The 19,102-nt window shown below is 45.0% G+C and overlaps 2 protein-coding genes across 3 annotated transcripts in view; both read left to right on the top strand.

The window, feature by feature from the left end:
- The first annotated feature begins 379 nt into the window (after positions 1 to 379).
- On the top strand, positions 380 to 9,611 carry LOC137421282 (uncharacterized). Its single transcript, XM_078771628.1, has 8 exons — positions 380 to 502; positions 1,581 to 1,642; positions 2,951 to 3,001; positions 3,156 to 3,339; positions 3,533 to 4,005; positions 6,056 to 6,439; positions 6,808 to 6,935; positions 9,071 to 9,611. Exons 2-7 carry the CDS (start codon positions 1,640 to 1,642, stop codon positions 6,880 to 6,882), a joined length of 1,170 nt encoding a protein of 389 aa, XP_078627754.1. The 5' UTR covers positions 380 to 502; positions 1,581 to 1,639; the 3' UTR covers positions 6,883 to 6,935; positions 9,071 to 9,611.
- A 984-nt stretch (positions 9,612 to 10,595) lies between these two features.
- The window catches only part of LOC144888256 (mitogen-activated protein kinase kinase kinase 1-like), a 50,455-nt gene continuing 41,948 nt past the window's right edge, over positions 10,596 to 19,102 (top strand). Inside the window, exons 1-4 of one of the 2 annotated variants that reach the window (XM_078771629.1) lie at positions 10,596 to 10,880; positions 14,697 to 14,783; positions 14,920 to 14,996; positions 15,137 to 15,205. The gene's annotated coding sequence lies outside the window, so the exon portion shown is untranslated. Of the gene's footprint in view, positions 10,881 to 14,696; positions 14,788 to 14,919; positions 14,997 to 15,136; positions 15,206 to 19,102 lie in introns of both variants that reach the window. The other variant, XM_078771630.1, reaches the window with a different exon arrangement.

The raw sequence follows: 19,102 nt of genomic DNA on the forward strand, positions 1-19,102 counted from the left end.
GTGAGGAAGAATGCACACCGGAGGGTGTGTGGGGCGCGTGTGCGCCTGGGTGTGCGATAACGGAGTGTGTGAGGGGCGCGTGGGCGCCTGGGTGTGCGAGTGTGGAGTGGGTCGCGCGTGGTGAGGACGCGGCTCATGCATCGACACAGACCTGGGTATCGCGTAGTGGGAGTGTGGGACTGGTAGCGTACGCGAGCCCCTGGTGAGCTGTGTGCTGCAGGGACCGGAGCGGATCGGTGCTGCGTCGGTCTCACAAGGACCGGCGTGCACGATTCGTGCCTCCGGCCCCGCACTGTCTGGTTGGCGTTGAATGCCGGCAAAGCCGGTCGGCCGGGTTCAATGGGAGGTAGGAGTTTCCGGAGCCACGCACGTTGATAGTCCAGGGATTATAGCGTCCAGGCAGTTCGCTCCGGTCCCCGACTCGCACCGCAAAGAAGATGGTCAGGACGGCAGAGCTCCCCGCGGGTCGTTGGCGCACACGGGATTAAATGCGGGGCGAAAGGTAAGGCTGGCTGGGCGGTTACTGGCGACCACGGTCGCGTACGTAATAGATGAACCGGCGCTATATGCGCTCCCATACAAGTTCAATGGCGCTGATAATACAAGTTCAACAGCGCTCCCAAGCAAAGCTCAATAGCAAAGCGCCGCTCCCGCAGAAGTCCTGTCGCCACTGCCGTGTGCACGCGAGTCCTTTCGCACGAGTCCTTCAATAAGTCCTTATACAATGCGCTCTCCCAACAAGTCCTCACAAGGGCTTTGTAGTACAGCGGATAACAACAACAATTGTGCTCCGAAAACTCCTCCCTCCCCTTGAACCTCGCCGATTGCCTTTGCCGCCACGGCACGGCACCAACCATACAGTGCGGGGCCGGTACGAATCGTGCACGCCGGTCCTTGTGAGACCGACGCAGCACGGATTCCCTCCGGTCTCTGTAGCACACAACCCACGGGGGCTCACGTCTGCTACCCGTCCCGCTAGGCGCGACCCCACCGGTCGGTGTCGATGCTTGAGCCGCGTCCTCACCACTCGCGACCCACTCCGCACTCGCACACCAAGGCGCCCACGCGCCTCTCACACTCTCAGGTGTGCACTCTCCCGTTACACACTCGGAAGTCGGAACGGTTGATAAGGAACGGCTGGCTTGGCAAGCGATAGCAAGCTGATTGGTGATGGAACACCCCCGCCATTTGACTTTGGTTTTTAACTTTAGTAATAACAGCCGATGGTACACAGTGGCTAATGATCTCCACGAATGAGTCCATCTCGCATGATTTTACCGATTCTTTCCGAGTTCCAGAATTATGGTAGAAGTGGGCGGTCCCAGTATTGTGTGGGCGTGGCTAATTGTAATCGTGTGAGGTCATAATAGTCCGAACAAAAACGACTTCGCCCCATTGTTCAAAGGATTCGAAGGTGAGTGGTTCGAATACGTTGTCGGAGCGCGATATTTGTGGATAAATTATGTTTTATAGAAGAATACGTTGCCGGATTATAGGTTTTTAATTGTCTCAATCGAAGCAATAAGTGAAATAGTACATTACTTCACTAATGCTCTAATGACCTCCCGAATCTCATACAGCAAGCGGCGCATGCTCGACCAGCTTTGAATATTTTCAACGACCACTGGAAACGAACATAATGGTGAGTTATTGCACGTGTTGTTTTACATCGTTCAGTTTGATGGACACGTTCGATTACCAACTTGGCAGGATGTACACCATGTTAAGGATAAGCTTCCAAGGAATGACCGGGCAGGGGTGGTGTACAGGGTTCCCTGTGTTTGTCGGGCTGAATATATTGGTGAGACGGAGAACATTAGGACAACGTCTCCATGACCACCGCAAGGCCTTCGACTGCAACTTTCCAAAGAGATCTGCCATTACCAAACATGGTCTTCAGGCTGGCCAAGTTCCCCTTTGGAATAATGCCAGCCTTTTGGGGGCAACCCCCAGTAAACGAAGAAGGAGGATTTTGGAGGCATGGCACGTGGAGGAGTCTGTGGTGTCGCTCACAGAGGAGGTGTTGGACTTACCACCAGCTTTTGGCCCTCTCATGCAGAAACGGACCAGAGAAACTGCGTCACCGAGCATATAAATTATTCCCAATCATGTTGTTTATTTTTCATCGATTTATGTGAATTATGCTACGTTTTGTTTGATTCAACGTGTAATTTAACGGTTGTTTTGATGTGACGTCCCAAGGTGTGGTTTCATTGGTGCAACGGTTTGGATGTACGGTTTAAATTTGAATGGCACGACTTGTTCCAGAATGGCATTGATTGGTGGTTCGGTGTCCCCGCCTCTTTTTCCCTTTTATAAGGGAGGATAGAGTTGTTTTGCTTTACTCTTGAGAAACGTCACGTCAGTGGATGCACGTTTATCTGTGTTGCTGATCGAAACGTCGAGCGGTTGTTTGTTTGCTCATTAAAGGTTGGAGAACTAAAAATTGATTCATTTGATATATATATATATATATATATATCAAATGGTTGAGAGGGAGGTGAGAAGAAAGGAAGAGGAGGGGAGATATGTGAAAGCAGTCGGTCAGGCACAGCAAGGTGCTTGGACTAAGTGGGAAGGTGTGCGGTGAGGATGTTGAAGTGGCAAGAGATTTGGAGGATGGAGCCAATATTGTTGAATTTCCTGTTGCGGGCAACGTATGATGTGCTTCCGTCACCAGTAAACTTGAGATTGTGGGGGTTGTTGCAGGAGGAGAGATGTTATTTGTGTGGAGATGTTAGATGTTATCTAACATGTTAGAGATGTTATCTCCCCTTCAGGTCCAAAATCAGATCCGGCCTATCAGTGGGATACAAAACGTAAACTGTTCAGCCTGGTGGAGGTACGCTCTCCACCGAGTGCCGTTCTTGTTGATTTATGTATCTGCTTGCAGAATTCAAACCTGATCCACTGGTACAAGTATAAATTTTGTCTCCATTTTGCGTTACAGGAAGTTTCTCCATCAGCTCCCGAAATAACAGACGAAGATTTTATCCTCACGGTAAGGGAAGGGAACCCCAACGGTTGGGGCCCAACCTCAGGTCTAATTTGGATGCTTTATCTGTCAAAGTATGTCTCATTACATGTTTAAATCACCATTATATTTTCTATTGTCTTTGCACATACGTGAGGAGTGCTTCCGCTATTATCACCAGAGGGGCGATTGCATCAATCGACAACAATATATTCACTCTCTGTGGAAAACCAATGAGGACCTCCTTGAAATAATTGGTGATGGAGAAGAATACACCCGTCGTTTGCGTGCACAGCTTGCTGAAGTAAAAAAAGTACTGAAGCGGGTATTTGCAGATCGGAATGCGGTGAAAATGGAAAAATTAGGTGAGATTTGTTTCTCCTTTCTTTCAAAACATGATTCATGTTTATATTTTCAGGTGGTATGGCGGTTGACTGGTGACAGAACTTTATTGGTGGTGATATTCCAAAACAGAGTAACATCTTTCTCACATTTATCGATAAATCTCAACCAGTCATTACTTTCCTTTCCGAAAACATTGTCATTTTAATTTTACAGATTTGAAAGACATAAATGATCGGCTTGAGACCGACAACGTCGACCTGGAGGAGACTCTCGCGCAAGAGAGGAAAGAAAAGGCCCAGTTGTTCAAACGCCTCCAAGATGCCGAGCGGATGCGTGATGAAGAAAGCTCAAGTGAGTGCCAAGTGGGAGAACTGGACCATTGTCTCGCGCAACAGAAGAGAGAAAAGGCCCACTTGGTCAAACGCCTCCAAGATGCCGAGCGGATGCGTGATGAAGAAAGCTCAAGTGAGTGCCAAGTGGGAGAACTGGACCATTGTCTCACGCAACAGAAGAGAGAAAAGGCCCACTTGGTCAAACGCCTCCAAGATGCCGAGCGGATGCGTGATGAAGAAAGCTCAAGTGAGTGCCAAGTGGGAGAACTGGACCATTGTCTCACGCAACAGAAGAGACAAAAGGCCCACTTTGTCAAACACCTGCACGATGCCGAGCGGAAGTTTAATGCCGAGGTAAGCTTTATCAAGTGAGAAACCTGGAGTATTTTTGGAGTAAAAAAAAAAAAAAATCGCTCGATAGTGCCGAAGCCTTTTAAAATTAATAACAGTTATATACAAGTACACATTTGCATAAATAAATACAAAACAATTACCAGACATTTGAATACAAATACATCAAACAATTCCGGAAGTGTACGAATTTGGTGGTATGGCTTCTTCTTCTTCCTGATCGGCAACACCCTTTTTTTTTTTTTTTTTTTTTTTTGTATACAAGATCGAGGCTCGTGAAAGAGCGAACATTAATCACACAGAAAGACAAACCGACACATAAAACATATAACATAGGGAGCGGTAGACAAGATGGGGAGAGAGGGGGAAGGACACAAACACAACATTTGAGAGCAGGGACCGAGAGACATGGAGACATCGAGAGATCTGAGAGAGGGCGAGGGCTTTGGGGGGGGGGGGCGTGGGAAGGGGGCAGTGGGAGAGGTATAAAACATTTTAAAGAAGAAGAAGAAAAAGGTGTTATAAAATATGACGGAATACATAACTTGAGGGGAAAGTGTAAACATTGAAGGTTAATGAGTGAAAACTATCTGGGGAAATGGGGGAGAAACACGTGGTCGAAGAACGAACGAACGAATAAGAATGAATAAACGAATGAGAACAGAGAAGGAAATGTTTTTTTGTTTTTGTTTTTTTTGAGTTGAGATTTACACAAGGAAGTAGGCTATGGGTGAAAAGACTGGGAATACAGAGAACGAAAGTTATTGGATCACAAACGACGGACCACTGAGAGAAAAACAAAGCCTCAAGGTTGTACAGTGCACACTGTACAAGGCCTTGCTCGCGACACGGCAAACAGACGATCAATTTATGAAAGATAAACACCGAGAAACAACCAAAGTTGCACACAATAACTTCACACACCGAAAGATAAATACAGTTTCGACAAAATACAATTGTGAACAGACTTAACTTCGAAAAACGTGGAGACCGTGTGGAGCTTCGAAAATCCCTGCCGCCGTCTCCAAGATCTCGCGAGATCTCCCAACTGAACTCAGAAACGTGAGCCACATTCACTCAGCAACGTGAGCCACTCCCCTTCCTCCCCCCTCCCCTCCCCTTCCCTCCACCTCCCCTTCCCTCCACCTCCCCCTTCCCCCCTCCCCTTCTCCCCCTCCCCCTTCCCCCCTCCAATCCCCTTCCCCCCCGCCTCCCCTCCCCCAATCCCTCCACCCTCCCCTCCCCCGCTTCCCCTCCTCCATCCCCCTCCCCTCCCCCCTCCCGTCCCCTCCTCCTCCACCCTCCCCCCTCCCTCATCCCCTCCCTCCTCCTCCACCTTCCGCCTCCCCTCCCCCAAGTTTTCCAATTTTGCAGTTTTTCCAAACACGATGGAATAATATTTACCGATATGAACAGTGATGTAGCTTTTGTTGAAATTCTACGTACCAGGAGAGAATAGATCGACTCCTGACAAACTCTTCCGATATAAATGTGCCGCTCCGAAGTAACACGGCAGCGTGTGCAAAGCGACTGAGAAACAGGTGTAGCGGCCGCTTCCGTGTTACAGATTCGGCGCGCACTCTTCACACAAAAACGTGCAACTGAGAAAGACGTGTAGCGGCCGTTTCCGTTTTGCATAAATCAATCTTTTTTGAAAATGGTCACCATGTACTGTTTAGATTTTGATGATTTGCATGTGATATGATTCAACAGATGTTTATATGAATCATTTAAAATAAAAAAAAGCCTTCAATTTCTGATATTTTGCTATTTTCATTTGGGCTTCCCCAATTGAAGCCCCGCCCATAGGGCGGGTACCGTTGCGAGTTGGTACAATGAGCAAACACATATTTCAAATGCACATGGATGTCAGGAGGAAAAGCACTTTCTGCGGTAAAAAAAAAAAAAAAAAAGAACAAATTCAATCATAGCTCTCTTTTTTTTCTTTCTTTTTTTCCGACCAACCCTCACATTAACTACAAGACCTGTGTTTGTGTATCAACATATCTGTGTTACATGAAGTGTTGATCTCTCTTTTCATTGTCTGTTACAGGCCCTGGCAAATATGAAGGAAATACAATGGATTAATGATGAATTTGCTCAGCGTGAGGCAAGTCTGAAAGAAAAGATGATCGACGGGCGCCAAAAAAGAGAGACGAAGATAGCCGAACAGAAAATCACCGAGTTGCAGAAGAAATTGCAAAAAAAGAAGGTTGAAGCATTTAATTTGACGCAGCAGCTGCAAAATGAGAAGTGCGGTGCTGCACGGCAACGTTACCTCCAGAGTCAGACCAAGAAGAACTTCGATGAAATCATGATTGCCCTTCAGAAGGGGAAGAAAAATGTTTTCGAAATGGAAAAGCAAACAAAAACGTTCAGAGTGAAGCACCACACAGCTTATGAGGCCTGTGAGATGTGCAGGAGTGAAAAGAAACAGGTAAGTTATTCTTGGAGACAACCGAGAAATGAGAATAAAGTGAAACTGGTCTGAATACTCCAAATCCGAGATAATGTCAACTTGCAGGAGAGTAGCTTGGAGTTGGAGGAGCGCGTGGGGTTGATATAATCATTCTGAACATATTCGAGGTTGACCCAAATTTACGATTTTGTGCTCTTTGGCTATTTTTCTTTATAAGACGAAAATAATCATGTTTGTCGTGTGGAATTTTGTTTATTCATAAGGTATGTTCATATAAAGTTGATCCCATGTTGCCATATATAAATCTTGTGTTATCGTTTGAGAAGCTGATGGTAGAGGATGAGTCAAGTTTCGAAATACTTTTATTATCTTTCCCATGCATTCAGAAATCTCCTGGCAAATTCAAAAAAATTTTGGCTTGGCTTTGCCAAGGAAAGCGCAAAAGGAAGATGACATTTTGAGAAGAACTGCGAAAGTGCCCTTGATGTTGCGTCATCTATCATTTGGCGGAATGGTGAGATCTCTTGCATCATTTGGATTTCTGTAACAGCACGAGTTGATTACTTATCTTTGTCATCTCCAGAAGTCTAAGCGTGTGGAAGAGCGAAACTGAAGTGGGTGATAGTGGAATAGACTGAAAGTGGAGAAGTAGAGCAGATGGAGGATATTGCAGTGAATTTGAAGGACTGATGGTGAAGGTTCTAAACCTTATAGTTAGGCAGTTAAGAGGAAGCATCGTTCATTTTTTCAGGAAAGCACCAAATTTGGCACAGATGTAGTATGGACCTATACAATTGTTTTCCTGAGGGGCACCCAAAAATTCAGAAATTTTGAAATTAAAATTAAATCCTGAGGGGCGCCGTGAAAAAGGGGAGAAAACGGGTATTGATTCGAACTGTAGATTCTGATATTGTGGTCTTGGCAATAGCACAATACTTTACCTACCAGTCACACGGTGTGGAGGAACTCTGGATTGCCATTGGCACTGGTAAAAGCTACCGCTACCTTGCCATCCATAAAATTGCCACCGGCCTTGGCCGCAGGAAGTCCGAGTCTTTGCCATTATTTCATGCCTTCACTGGCTGCGACACAGTGTCATTTTTTGCCCAAATTGGGAAAAAGACAGCCTGGAAGGCTTGGGAGGCATACCCCAGCATCACACAGACCTTTCATGCTCTCGCTTATAGGCCATCTGTGGACGCTATTACTATGGAACTACAGAGCATAGAAAGATATGTTGCCATCCTCTATGACCGGACTACCGAGATAAAGACAGTGAATGACATGCGCCGACACTTGTTCACGAAGAAGGCAAGAACAATTGATCACATTCCCCCAACAGCAGACGCCTTCGAAAAACACCTAAAACGTGCATGTTTTCAGGCTGGACACGTATGGAGTCAGGCACTTGTGCCCTACCCAGAACTTCCATCACCAGCTGATTGGGGCTGGCTGAAAACAGGGACTTCTTGGACACCAATTTGGACCACAATACCACTGATACAGGAGGCATGTTCAGAGCTTACAAGCTGCCATTGTAAGTCGGCCTGTAAAGGCAACTGTAAATGCTCCAGGGCAAATCTGCCCTGCACATCACTGTGTGACTGCGATGGACAGTGCTTGTGGTACTACGCGTCTGTGCGAGAGCCTCCACCTTTCAAGTGCCCACAATATTTTAAGTTAAAACTGCAACTGTGTGTAACTTTGATTAATTAATACCATTTCATTGTTATCAGAGACCAATAAAACAATGTGTATCACTTGTAATTGAAATTTTACCTAAAATACAATGAGAGATTCAAGGAAAATGGAAATAAATGGCGGTCATGTTGAAATTCAATATGGTGGCCACCTGGGGTTCTGAATGTTTGGGCGCCCCTCAGGAAAACAATTGCATAGGTCCATACTACATCTGTGCCAAATTTGGTGCTTTCCTGAAAAAATGAACGATACGCCCTATTTTTCGGTCTTAACTGCCTAAGTATTAATAAATCCTCGTTTTACCACAATTTAGTGGTTCAGTCATAGCCCCATGTCTGGACAGGAAGTGGAGATAAATTAAAAAGCTCTATTACTGTGAGATGCCCCTTGTTCGGACTACTTGGTGATCATGATTGTTTGTCTTGTCATTTTAAACATTGTCATATTTATTTAACAACAACAACAACAAGCATTTTAAGGCCATTTTCCCTGCGAGAGCGGGGGTTAGCCTTGCGGTCCCCATGACAATCTTCTCCATTTTGCCCTATTTTCTGCATCTCTCCTTGTAACCCCCTTGCCCGCATTTCTTCTTCCACCATCTTTAGCCAAGTCTTCCTCGGTCTTCCCCGTCCTCTACTTCCTTCTACATTCATTTCCATCACTCTTCTCAACCAGTCTCTTTCATCCTTCCTCAACACATGACCAAACCATCTCAACCTGTTCCTCTTCACAGCATCAATCACAGGCTCTATTCCCATCATCTTTCGCAATTCATCATTTCTCTTCCCCTCTCTCAACGATACTTCGCACGTCCATCGAACCATTCGCATTTCCACCCTTTCCAGTCTTCGTTGCTGCTCTACGTTTATTACCCATGTCTCTGTCATGACATGTCATGTCATGTCAATGTCAATGTCAATGACATGTCATATCATTATAATTTAACAGATGTGATAAAAACAACTGTTGTACTGGAGACCCACATGGTGGTCAACTTCAAGCACATGGTGGTCAAACCATTGGATTGGTGCGCGAGAGGAAAGAAAAACGCCAAACACGAAAAACGCTGAGTTGCAGAAGAAATTGGAAGAAAAGAACGTTGAAATGTTCAATTTGAAGCAGCGTCAGTAGCAGGGAATTGTTGGTTCGAAGACACACACAATTTAATTACATTTCTCTATTTTCTATAAATGTTATGTAAATTTAATTTGTAAATTCAGTGTAAATATTCAGTCAGTGAGTGTAAATATTCAGGGGTGTCAAAGGCCGAAGGGGTTTAAAGGGGTGTAAATGGTCGAAAGGGGTATAAGTGCTGTAAATGGTCAAAGGGGTTTAAAGTTGTTTAAGGGGGTTTAAAGCGTCCAAAGAGGTGTAAAGGGTCGAATGGGTGTAAAGCGTCAAAGGTTTCTAATGGGGGGTAAGGGGTCTAAGGGGTGTAGAGGATTGAAAGGCCTCGATATATCCTCACACCAGCCTCGATCTTGCATACAAAAAAAAAGAAAAAAAAGGGGATCTGAGAGGTGTAAAGGGTCTAAAGGGGTCTAAGGGGTGTAGAGGATTGAAAGGCCTCGATATATCCTCACACCAGCCTCGATCTTGTATGCAAAAAAAGAGAAGAAAAAGGGTATCTGAGAGGTGTGAAGGGTCTAAAGGGGTTTAAGTGTTGTAAAAGGTCTTCTAAGGAGTGTTAGGGGTCGAAAGGGATGTAAATGGTCAAAGGGGTGGGTCTAAGGGGTGTAATGGATCGAAAGGGGGTGTGAAGGGTCAAAGAAGTGTTCAGGATCTGAAGGGGTGTAAATGGTCAAAGGGATCTAAGGGGTGTAAAGGGTCCAAAGGGTCGAAGGAGTGGAAAGGGTTAAAAGGCGTCTAAGGGGTCTAAATATGTTCTAAAAGGTGGAAAGGGTCAAGGGTTTCTAAGGGGGTGTAAAGGGTCTCAAGGGGTCTAAGGGTTGTAAATGGTCGAACAGAGTCCAAGGGCTCTAAAGGGTATAAGGGATGTAAAGGGTCGAAGTGGCCTAAGGGGTGTAAAGGGTTAAAAGGGGTATAAGGGGTATAAGGGGTCTAAAGATGTTCTGAGGGGTGTAAATCGTCTTAGCCGAAGGGGTGTAAAGGGGCAAGGAGTGGGTCACCTGTGGGAATCAGACGGGCATGGACGTGTGTGACATTTAGACATATTGAGTTAGATGCTGCACCTGCACATTCAGTTTCACAAAATGGTTACGACCAATTTATCAGATGCACAAATGATGTCATCTACACAATGTATTTACTTCTGATAACATGTGAATGCATGTGCGTGCACACCCACATACACAGACACACACACACACACACACACACACACACACATCTCGTTTTTTCATTTCTGTTCCTCACAATTCTATCTCTCTCTTTTATTCACAGACACACACACACACACACACACACAAACACACACACACACACACACACACACACACACATTTAAGTAATTGTGCAGTGAAGGTTGTTCATAAACTTAAATATAAATAATTTAAAGGATTGCTCCAAATGATGTTAATTTCACAACATCCCATATTCAACTTTATTTAATTGTAAACCTCAAACATAGTTTCTCCACCGAAAGCAGGAACCTTAACACGTAAGCAATTGACTAGTTCCCCGACTGCATGGATCATCAGCTGGGCACCGTTCTCCCTCGAGGTTTCGATCCTTTCAGCCCAGGACCTCTCCAAATGGCCGATCCACAACCTCGATCATGGATCCACATCAATTGATGGTAAATCAGTAGATCCACAACCACACACACACACACGTACACCCACAAACACATATACACACATACATACATACACACACACACATACACACGTGCACCTACAAACATATATATATATATACACACACATACACACACACACATGGACACCCACACACACACATATATATATATATATATATAACAACATGCATTTCAAGGCCATTTTCCCTGTAAGAGCAGGGGTTAGCCTTGCGGTCCCCATCACAATCTTCTCCATTTTGCCCTATTTTCTGCATCTCTCCTTGTTAACCCCCTTGCCCGCATTTCTTCTTCCACCATCTTTAGCCAAGTCTTTCTCGGTCTTCCCCGTCCTCCACTTCCTTCTACATTCATTTCCATCACTCTTCTCAACCAGTCACTTTCATCCTTCCTCAACACATGACCAAACCATCTCAACCGGTTCCTCTTCACAGCATCAATCACAGGCTCTATTCCCATCATCTTTCGCTATTCATCATTTGTCTTCCTGTCTCTCAACGATACTCTGCACATCCACCGAACCATTCGCATTTCCACCCTTTCCAGCCTTCGTTGCTGCTCTACATTCATGACCCATGTCTCACTCCCATAAATCATAACACTTCTCACACATGCAGCATACAAAATTTCCCTTCAGCTTCAACGACACTCCCCTCCTCATCAGCACGCCACTCAGTTCCCGAAACTTCTTCCTTGCACATCCCATTCGAGCAACCGTTGCCGAGTCTGATCCACCTTCTCCATTCAGCATGTCTCCAAGGTAGCAAAATGTTTTCACACCTTCCAGCTTCACGCCGTCTCCAAGATCCAACTCAACATTTTCTCCATCTGCAGCACCCTCCGTGCACACCTTACATTTGAATGTAGCTGTCACACTGGTTAATGACCCTCTCAGACCACTACATTTTTGATGAACCCACTCAGCGCACATTGTACATTGAATGGAGTTCACTCTGACACCCTTCCTGCACACAGCACATGGCCACTTCCCAGTTCTTTCCACCTCACCACATGCTTTACCACTTGCCATCACCTTCGTCTTTCCTATATTCACCTTCAGACCTTTTGTCTCCATACATTCCTTCCACTTGTTCATCTTTTCCTTCAGTCCATCCATACTTTCTGCAATCAACACCAGATCATCTGCATACAACAACTCCCACGGTAAACCCTCCTTTACGTTCTGAGCCAGCACCTCCATCACAGCTACAAATAGTAGTGGACTTAGTACCCACCCCTGATGCACTCCCACCTTCACCCCAAACTCACCACTGTTCCCGTCCTTCGTCCTTACAGCTGTGCGCGCTCTTTTGTACATTGCCATCACTACTCTGATCAACCATTCCTCGACTCCTAACTTCCTCATTGCCCATGTGGGATGAGCCCCTTGCACTTTGCGTGGAACCCTATCGAATGCTTTCTCCAGATCAACAAACCCAAGAAAGAACTTCTTCCTCTTCTCCATGTACTTCTCCTGCAACTGCCTCACAATAAAGAGCGCGTCTGTCGTTCCTCTTCCTGGCATAAATCCAAACTGCATTTCATCGATCTTCACTTTCTTCCTTATCCTCCTCTCCAACACCCTTTCCAATACCTTCATTCCATGCTCAAATAACTTTATCGCTCGGTACGAGCCGCAGTCCAGAGGGTCACCTTTCCCCTTGTATAGAAGGACGAGGGTACTCAGTTCCCAATCCCCTGGAATACGACCTTCTTTCACCACCAGATTGCAGATCTCTGTCATTCTCTTCACACCCCAACTTCCTGCTGCCTTCAACATATCTCCCACAACTCCTGTCGGCCCTCCCGCTTTTCTACTCTTCATTGCTTTTATCGCTTCCTCAACTTCCTTTCCGGTTATCTTCTCTGCTGGTCCTAAAACTGGGTTAATCTCTATGTTGCCATCCCATTCATTCTCTGTATTCAACAGCATTTCCATATATCTTTTCCATCTTCCTTTTATTCCATCTGGGTCCACAACGATTTGTCCCACTTCATCCTTCAAGCAAATCACCCCCATCACATCACACCTCCCTTTCGCTATCTGCTTTGCAATCCTGAATACCGCTCTCTGACCCTCTTCCGAATGCAAGCGTTCTCCGAACATTTTCCTACATGCCTCCTGCGCCTTTGCGATCTCTTTCTTTGCAGCCTTCTTGGCTGCCTTATAACTTTCATGCTCTGCCTCTTCTGCCCCCGTACCCTTCTCCTTCTGCCACTCCTTGAACTTCTTCCTCTTCTCGTCAATCCTCTTTCCAACTTCATCATCCCACCACCATGTTTCCGAGTGCCTCGGTGGTCCTTTTGTCCATCCACATACCTCACCAACGGCTCCCAACGGACTATCTTTCATTGACATCCAACCACGTTCAAGCTCAACCACATCATCCTCTATTCTACTCAGCCTCTCTTTTAATGCCTCCCTTACTGTCACATCTTTCAACCTCCACACCTTCATTCTCGGTTGGGACTTCACCCGCCGAGCTCTCCCCGCACCTTTCACCTTATGTCGCAGACAACCAAGTGGTGCTGTGAAACAGCCTCCTCCCCCCGGGAACACCTTTGTGTCCCGAAGGTGCCCCCTATCTCGCCTAAGCACCATCAGGTAGTCAACGGTTGTCGTCGACCCACCTGACGTGTATGTAACAAGCTTATTATCCTCTTTCTGGAACTGAGTATTACAAATCAACAAATCAGCTCCATCAGCAAACTCCAAAATCCTTTCACCTTCTCCATTTCTCACACCATATCCGTAACCCCCATGAACTCCCTCAAAACCGTCCATACTCCTTCCCACATGTCCATTTAGGTCTCCTCCAACCACAACAACTTCCTCATCTTTCACGTTTTCCATCAGCTTCTCTATCGCACACCAGAACTTGTCCTTCTCTTCATCGCTCCGACCAACCTGCGAAGCATATCCCGAGATGACGTTCATCAAGAGCTTTCCAATCATCATTTTCATCATCATCAACCTTTCACTCACTCTAGTCACACTCACCACACTGTCTACAAACTCCTCAGAAAACAGGGCATCAACACCATTCACGCCCTCCGGGCACCCTTGCCACACAAACTTGTATTTCTGTCCCTGCCTACCCTTCACCATTCTCACACCACTTCACTTCTGTTCCATCTCGTCTCTTGCACACAACATATATTCACTCTTCTTCTGACCAATACTTCCACCACTTCTCCTGATCTCCCTGTCATTGTCCCTACATTCCATGTCCCAAACCTCAGAAACTGATCTCCATTCGGGCTGTACCCTGCCCATATGTAGTTGTAATTGTCATGGTTCTCTTTTTGAGGCAATGTTTTTATGGCCGGATGCCCTTCCTGACGTCAGCCCTTTTAGTCGCCTCTTACGACACGCAGGGATACGGTGTACCTATTCTAACCAGGGTACACACTGCGACATATATATATATATATATATATATATATATATATATATATATATATATATATATAAATATATATATATATATATATATATATATATATATAAACACACATACACATATACATCCACACACACACGCACACAGGTACACACATGTACACACATATGTACACCACACTAAGACAAGTTTAACATGTGTAGTAGTAGAGGGTACTGCTTTGACCCCCGACATGTTGAATCTCTGTCCATCGTACGTATCGTGTTCAGTTAAGTCACACACACAACTCCTGAAATGACCATCCCACCTTATGTATCTTTCCATGGTTTACTTTTGTCTTTTTGATTTGTATAAAAATACTGTTTACCAATGTTTTTGTCATCCATGTCAGTGGCATGCACATGGATCTTTGACTGCAAATCGACATGATGGACACAGGACTAGTGAGCAGCTGGTGGGATGACTATGAAAATCGATTGTATGTATGTATGTATGTATGTATGTATTTATTTATTTAATATTTTTATTTATTTACTTTTTTAAATATTACATTTTTTATTCTTTTTTTATTTATTGAATTCATTTTTTAAATTTTTTTATTTTGGACTTTTCAGGATTGGTTGAACAGTCCTGTTTGGCAGCTGAATAATTTTGCAAACACGACTATGACACGTTGGACAAGCGTCGACATGTGAGTTTATAATTTGCGTTAGATCGTTGAATGGTATCCATTTTGGCTCTTTGCTGGTAATGTCTGTGTTGTCTGTTTGATACTTTGATAAACATGAGACATTCACCATAATTGCTTCATCGTCATATTTCATGTTTTAGGTACTGACTCGACTTTACCAAGAAAGTGCATTGCTGGTGTGGAATGGAAATGCTGTCACGGGTCTCGAGGTAAGGTTAAATACCATTGTGTTGATTGGTGTTCAGTGTACTCATTTTTAGCTCACCTGGAATGTAGTTCCGGGGAGCTTATGCGATGGCGCATCGTCAGTTCGTAAACACTTGCAACTTCTTCTCTGAAACCGCTGATGGGATTGTGACCAAACTTGGCACAAATGATATTTGTTGTGTTGTCACTAAAGTTTGTTCACGGCATTAAAAAAATCGGCGTCTCAGGGGTTTTACCGGGGGCTAAAGTGGATCCAGGTTTGATCACCATCCCACTTCCCCCCCCCCCCCCACCCCCCCACCCCCCAAAAAAATAGGAGCTTGCTCTTTTCTCAGAAACTACACACACAATTTCGATGAAACTTCACCATGACCGTCATCAGCCGTGATGTACCAAAGTTTGTTCACGGCATTAAAAAAAATCTGCCCCTTTGAGGGTCGACAGGGGGTTTGCCCCCCAAAATAGGTATTTTCTTCTTTGTTTGTTTAAAGTTTTAATGACGGTGGATTAAGATCATTATGATTAGGTTTGTATGATTCCACATGCTGCGCTGTCTTCTAGCAACCACTGAAATTGGTTGAAAATACCTTTAGTCAGTGTAGTACAGGGAAACTTTATTATACCAGGTGAGCACCAGGGATATTTCCCCTATGTTTAAACGACACAATACCGTTCAGCAAGTCGTCAATTTACGTCATGAATGCGTTTCTAAAAGTGAAACATTGTACAATACGACCTTATTCAGATATGAATTTCCCATATGCATTGTTATATAATGGGGGGAGGGAGGGGAGCGGTTAGGGTGCTGGCTTGAGATCCGAGGATCATGAGTTCGAATCCCGGTCGATCATTGAATTCACGCCAGGGGGGTTTGACTCAGCCTGTCATCCTTCCGAGGTCTTGCTGGGATGAACGTGCCGGTGTTTGCTGGGGCCTAGAATAGGTACACCGTATAGCGGTGTGTCATAAGAAGCGATCAAAAGGGTTGGCATCAGGAAAGGCATCCGGCCATAAAAACATTGCCTCAAACAAGAAACCATGGTGATTGGCATGGGGCCCGCAAGGCTAATCCCCGCTCTAGCAGGGAAAATGGCCTTAAAAAGGGATTTTTAAAAATAATGTGGTGGGGGGGGGGGGGGGGGCTAAGGGGCCTTGTTATGGAAAAACTTAACTTAACCTTCACTTAAGTACATATCGGAAACACAAATGAATCAAAATGATACGGAACACCATTGATCCTATGTATTGTCGCGTTCCCGGGGTTACGACCCCTGGGTGACGAATAACCGAAACGAGCTTTAACTCCGGGGCGTATTTCAAACCTTTGCGGGATTGTCTTTGGTGCATGCGGGAAAGGCCCGAAGCCTTATCTGATCGGGAACACACGTGGTTATTCCAAACCCACAAAACAAAGAAACGAACCAGGACAAGAAAAGTAAAATTCAACAAATAATGAATTTATTAAAAGTAATTGTTAACCAAATAAAATGAATGTGAGGTAAAACAAAATTCTAACTTGAGACGTCTCTGCTCACTCGTATACAAACAAGGGGAAAACAAAAGTAAAAATAAATAATGTTTCTGCCGGCCGGCACTTAGCTCTGATGATTAAATACTTAACAAGGGGCTTGATGTTCGTTGAACGCGTCTGGTCCGTTGGTGAAAGGACTGAGCATCGACGCATCCACAATGGCGCAGGTCAAGCACGCCTGCACACTGACCAAGCAGCAGGCAGCCAAACATCCACCCGTTCGATCAGAGAGAGAGAGAGGGTCCGCTTCTTCCTCTCCACGATCGCACATGAGCCAGGAACAGCCAAACCAGGGACAAAGAACAAAAGCAACTGCCAGATTTGATTGCCAGAACAAAGGAGAGTTAAAAATGCGACCGTTCGCCATGCCCGCCAAGACTAGAAGAGAGCAAGATGGCTCGACTGCGTCTTTTTTCCTTCCGTTCTCGAATGTTTAACGATGGCTTTTCTCTCTACCAATCACCTGAGCCTTGCCCATCACACCTACACCAATCACGAAGGCCGGGGCGTGGCCTCTTCGCCACACATCATCGGGGCGAGGCCTAGTCTCCCGATCGAGAATGCCCGGGTGTCTCTCAGCCCTGATGGCGTCGGCTGTGAATGGAGCGTTTGTGACATGGCTTTTTATTTGTAATAAAACATCATAGGGAGAAATCACCAAGGGCAACTACACACTAGGGAGTTCATCATATAGTCCCTATCTTTTTTTAACACAAGCTCCACCCTTTTGTATGGAGCCACGTAAACACTTAACCGGACATTCGACCCCACTTAGATACATCGAAATGGCTTCTTTGCGACACTCGGAGCATGCTAATCGATACAATTCTATCTCGTCTAAGGTATTTCATTGTTTACCCCCACAAACGTAACAGATTGTACACAAATAAACAATTCAATGTTGTGGGTTGAGAATGGATGGACCCACTGGCCATTTGATGATGAAATACTGCTGTTGTTTGACTCCAGCACGATAGAAAATAATCTCCGATGAACAAAACTACTCTTCAGATGAAGACTACTGTACTCCATAATGTGAACAGGGATATGCATTGGTTTGAATATGTTGTGTTGGCATTTTTATCTCACAAATTGCCCATGTGTGTGGTGAGCCTGGGACAATGGGACATCTGCAATATACTTTTTTCTCCCTCCTTCTCCTCTGGTTCTTCAAAGGCCCAAATTAATTGCACTTGTGTGGGGTTAGCCGAGGAAGCGTTTCTGGACCAAGTGTTTTTAGAAGCAGCCTGACGTGACCTTCGATTGGTGGCAGGAACTTGTCATTTGTTAAAGGGGAACCCAAACGCAATTTCTTTTTTCTGAAAATCATTGAAAAATCATTAATCACGTTTGAATTTAAAGCTAATTTTTGGGGGAATTTCTCTGCCAATAAACAACGTGTTAAAAAAACAAAAGCCCTAGACCTTGAGTGTCTTTTCGATTTTGTCAGTGATGTCACATTGTGAACTCTTCTTTATCCAAATGGTGGCTTTGCATATTGAAAAGTGTATTTCGATCTCGGATTTCGATACTGAATCCACCGTCATGAGCAATTCTGAAGGTTCTCAGCATGTTGAAACTGATCAGCGCGATTTTGAAGAAACTATTGGAGACAAAATTAGTGATGGAAAACGATTTTGAGGTAATTGTGGAGCTGTATCATTTTGAGCCATGTGTGAACGATTCAGACAACGATGGCGTTGGTGAAGATGGCGGTGTTAGTACCTTAATGAAGATTCAAAATGATATTATTTGTAGCCTATTAATTTTTCAGAGATTTTGTATAAATTGATGAATCGGTTGTATTATTCCAGAAGAAATACAGGACGGTCATGGCATGAGACGGATACAGCATGGCACGACACTGCCCAGAAACACTCGTACATTGACCAAAGCTTTGTCCCACCATAGCAGGCTGACCGGTGTCCTATATGTTCCAGGATGGCCCCGTTTCATACTTTCCCGGGACGCCATTTGTATCTGAGGTTGTGCTGTGTCCGTGCTGTGTCGTGGCATGTCGAAGTCCCACCCCAGTGGAGGAGGGGAGGGGTATGGGGTAGTGGCGAGGTGAGGTCAGTTGCCAGCAGGCCAACATGGGTGTTTGATTCACTGCTCAAATCATCTGTGCACACGTGCTGATAGCTGGTTAAAGATGGTCTTACAGTTTTGAGCGATGGCTGTTTCTTCCGCCTCATTGTGGGAATGGTGTCCTCCCTCAATCGTGATGGATAACCACAAGATCTATAGCCATCTCTGTTGTTTCAAAACAGTGCTCTGTGAAATGTTCCGAACACAAAAACGAACATTTTGTCGGCACTATCCACATTCTGGTGTTTCGGACAAACCTCGTCCAATTTCTGGCAACCTT

Source organism: Myxine glutinosa, chromosome 2, assembly GCF_964187855.1.
Source record: "Myxine glutinosa chromosome 2, kmMyxGlut1.1, whole genome shotgun sequence".
Taxonomy (NCBI): Eukaryota; Metazoa; Chordata; class Myxini; order Myxiniformes; family Myxinidae; genus Myxine; species Myxine glutinosa.

Excerpts from the sequence above, each read along its gene's own strand:
- LOC137421282 (XM_078771628.1), top strand. Across the intron at positions 3,340-3,532 it reads GGTGAAAATGGAAAAATTAG|ATTTGAAAGACATAAATGAT; the intron begins GTGAGATTTGTT and ends TTAATTTTACAG. Across the intron at positions 6,440-6,807 it reads GCAGGAGTGAAAAGAAACAG|AAATCTCCTGGCAAATTCAA; the intron begins GTAAGTTATTCT and ends CCATGCATTCAG.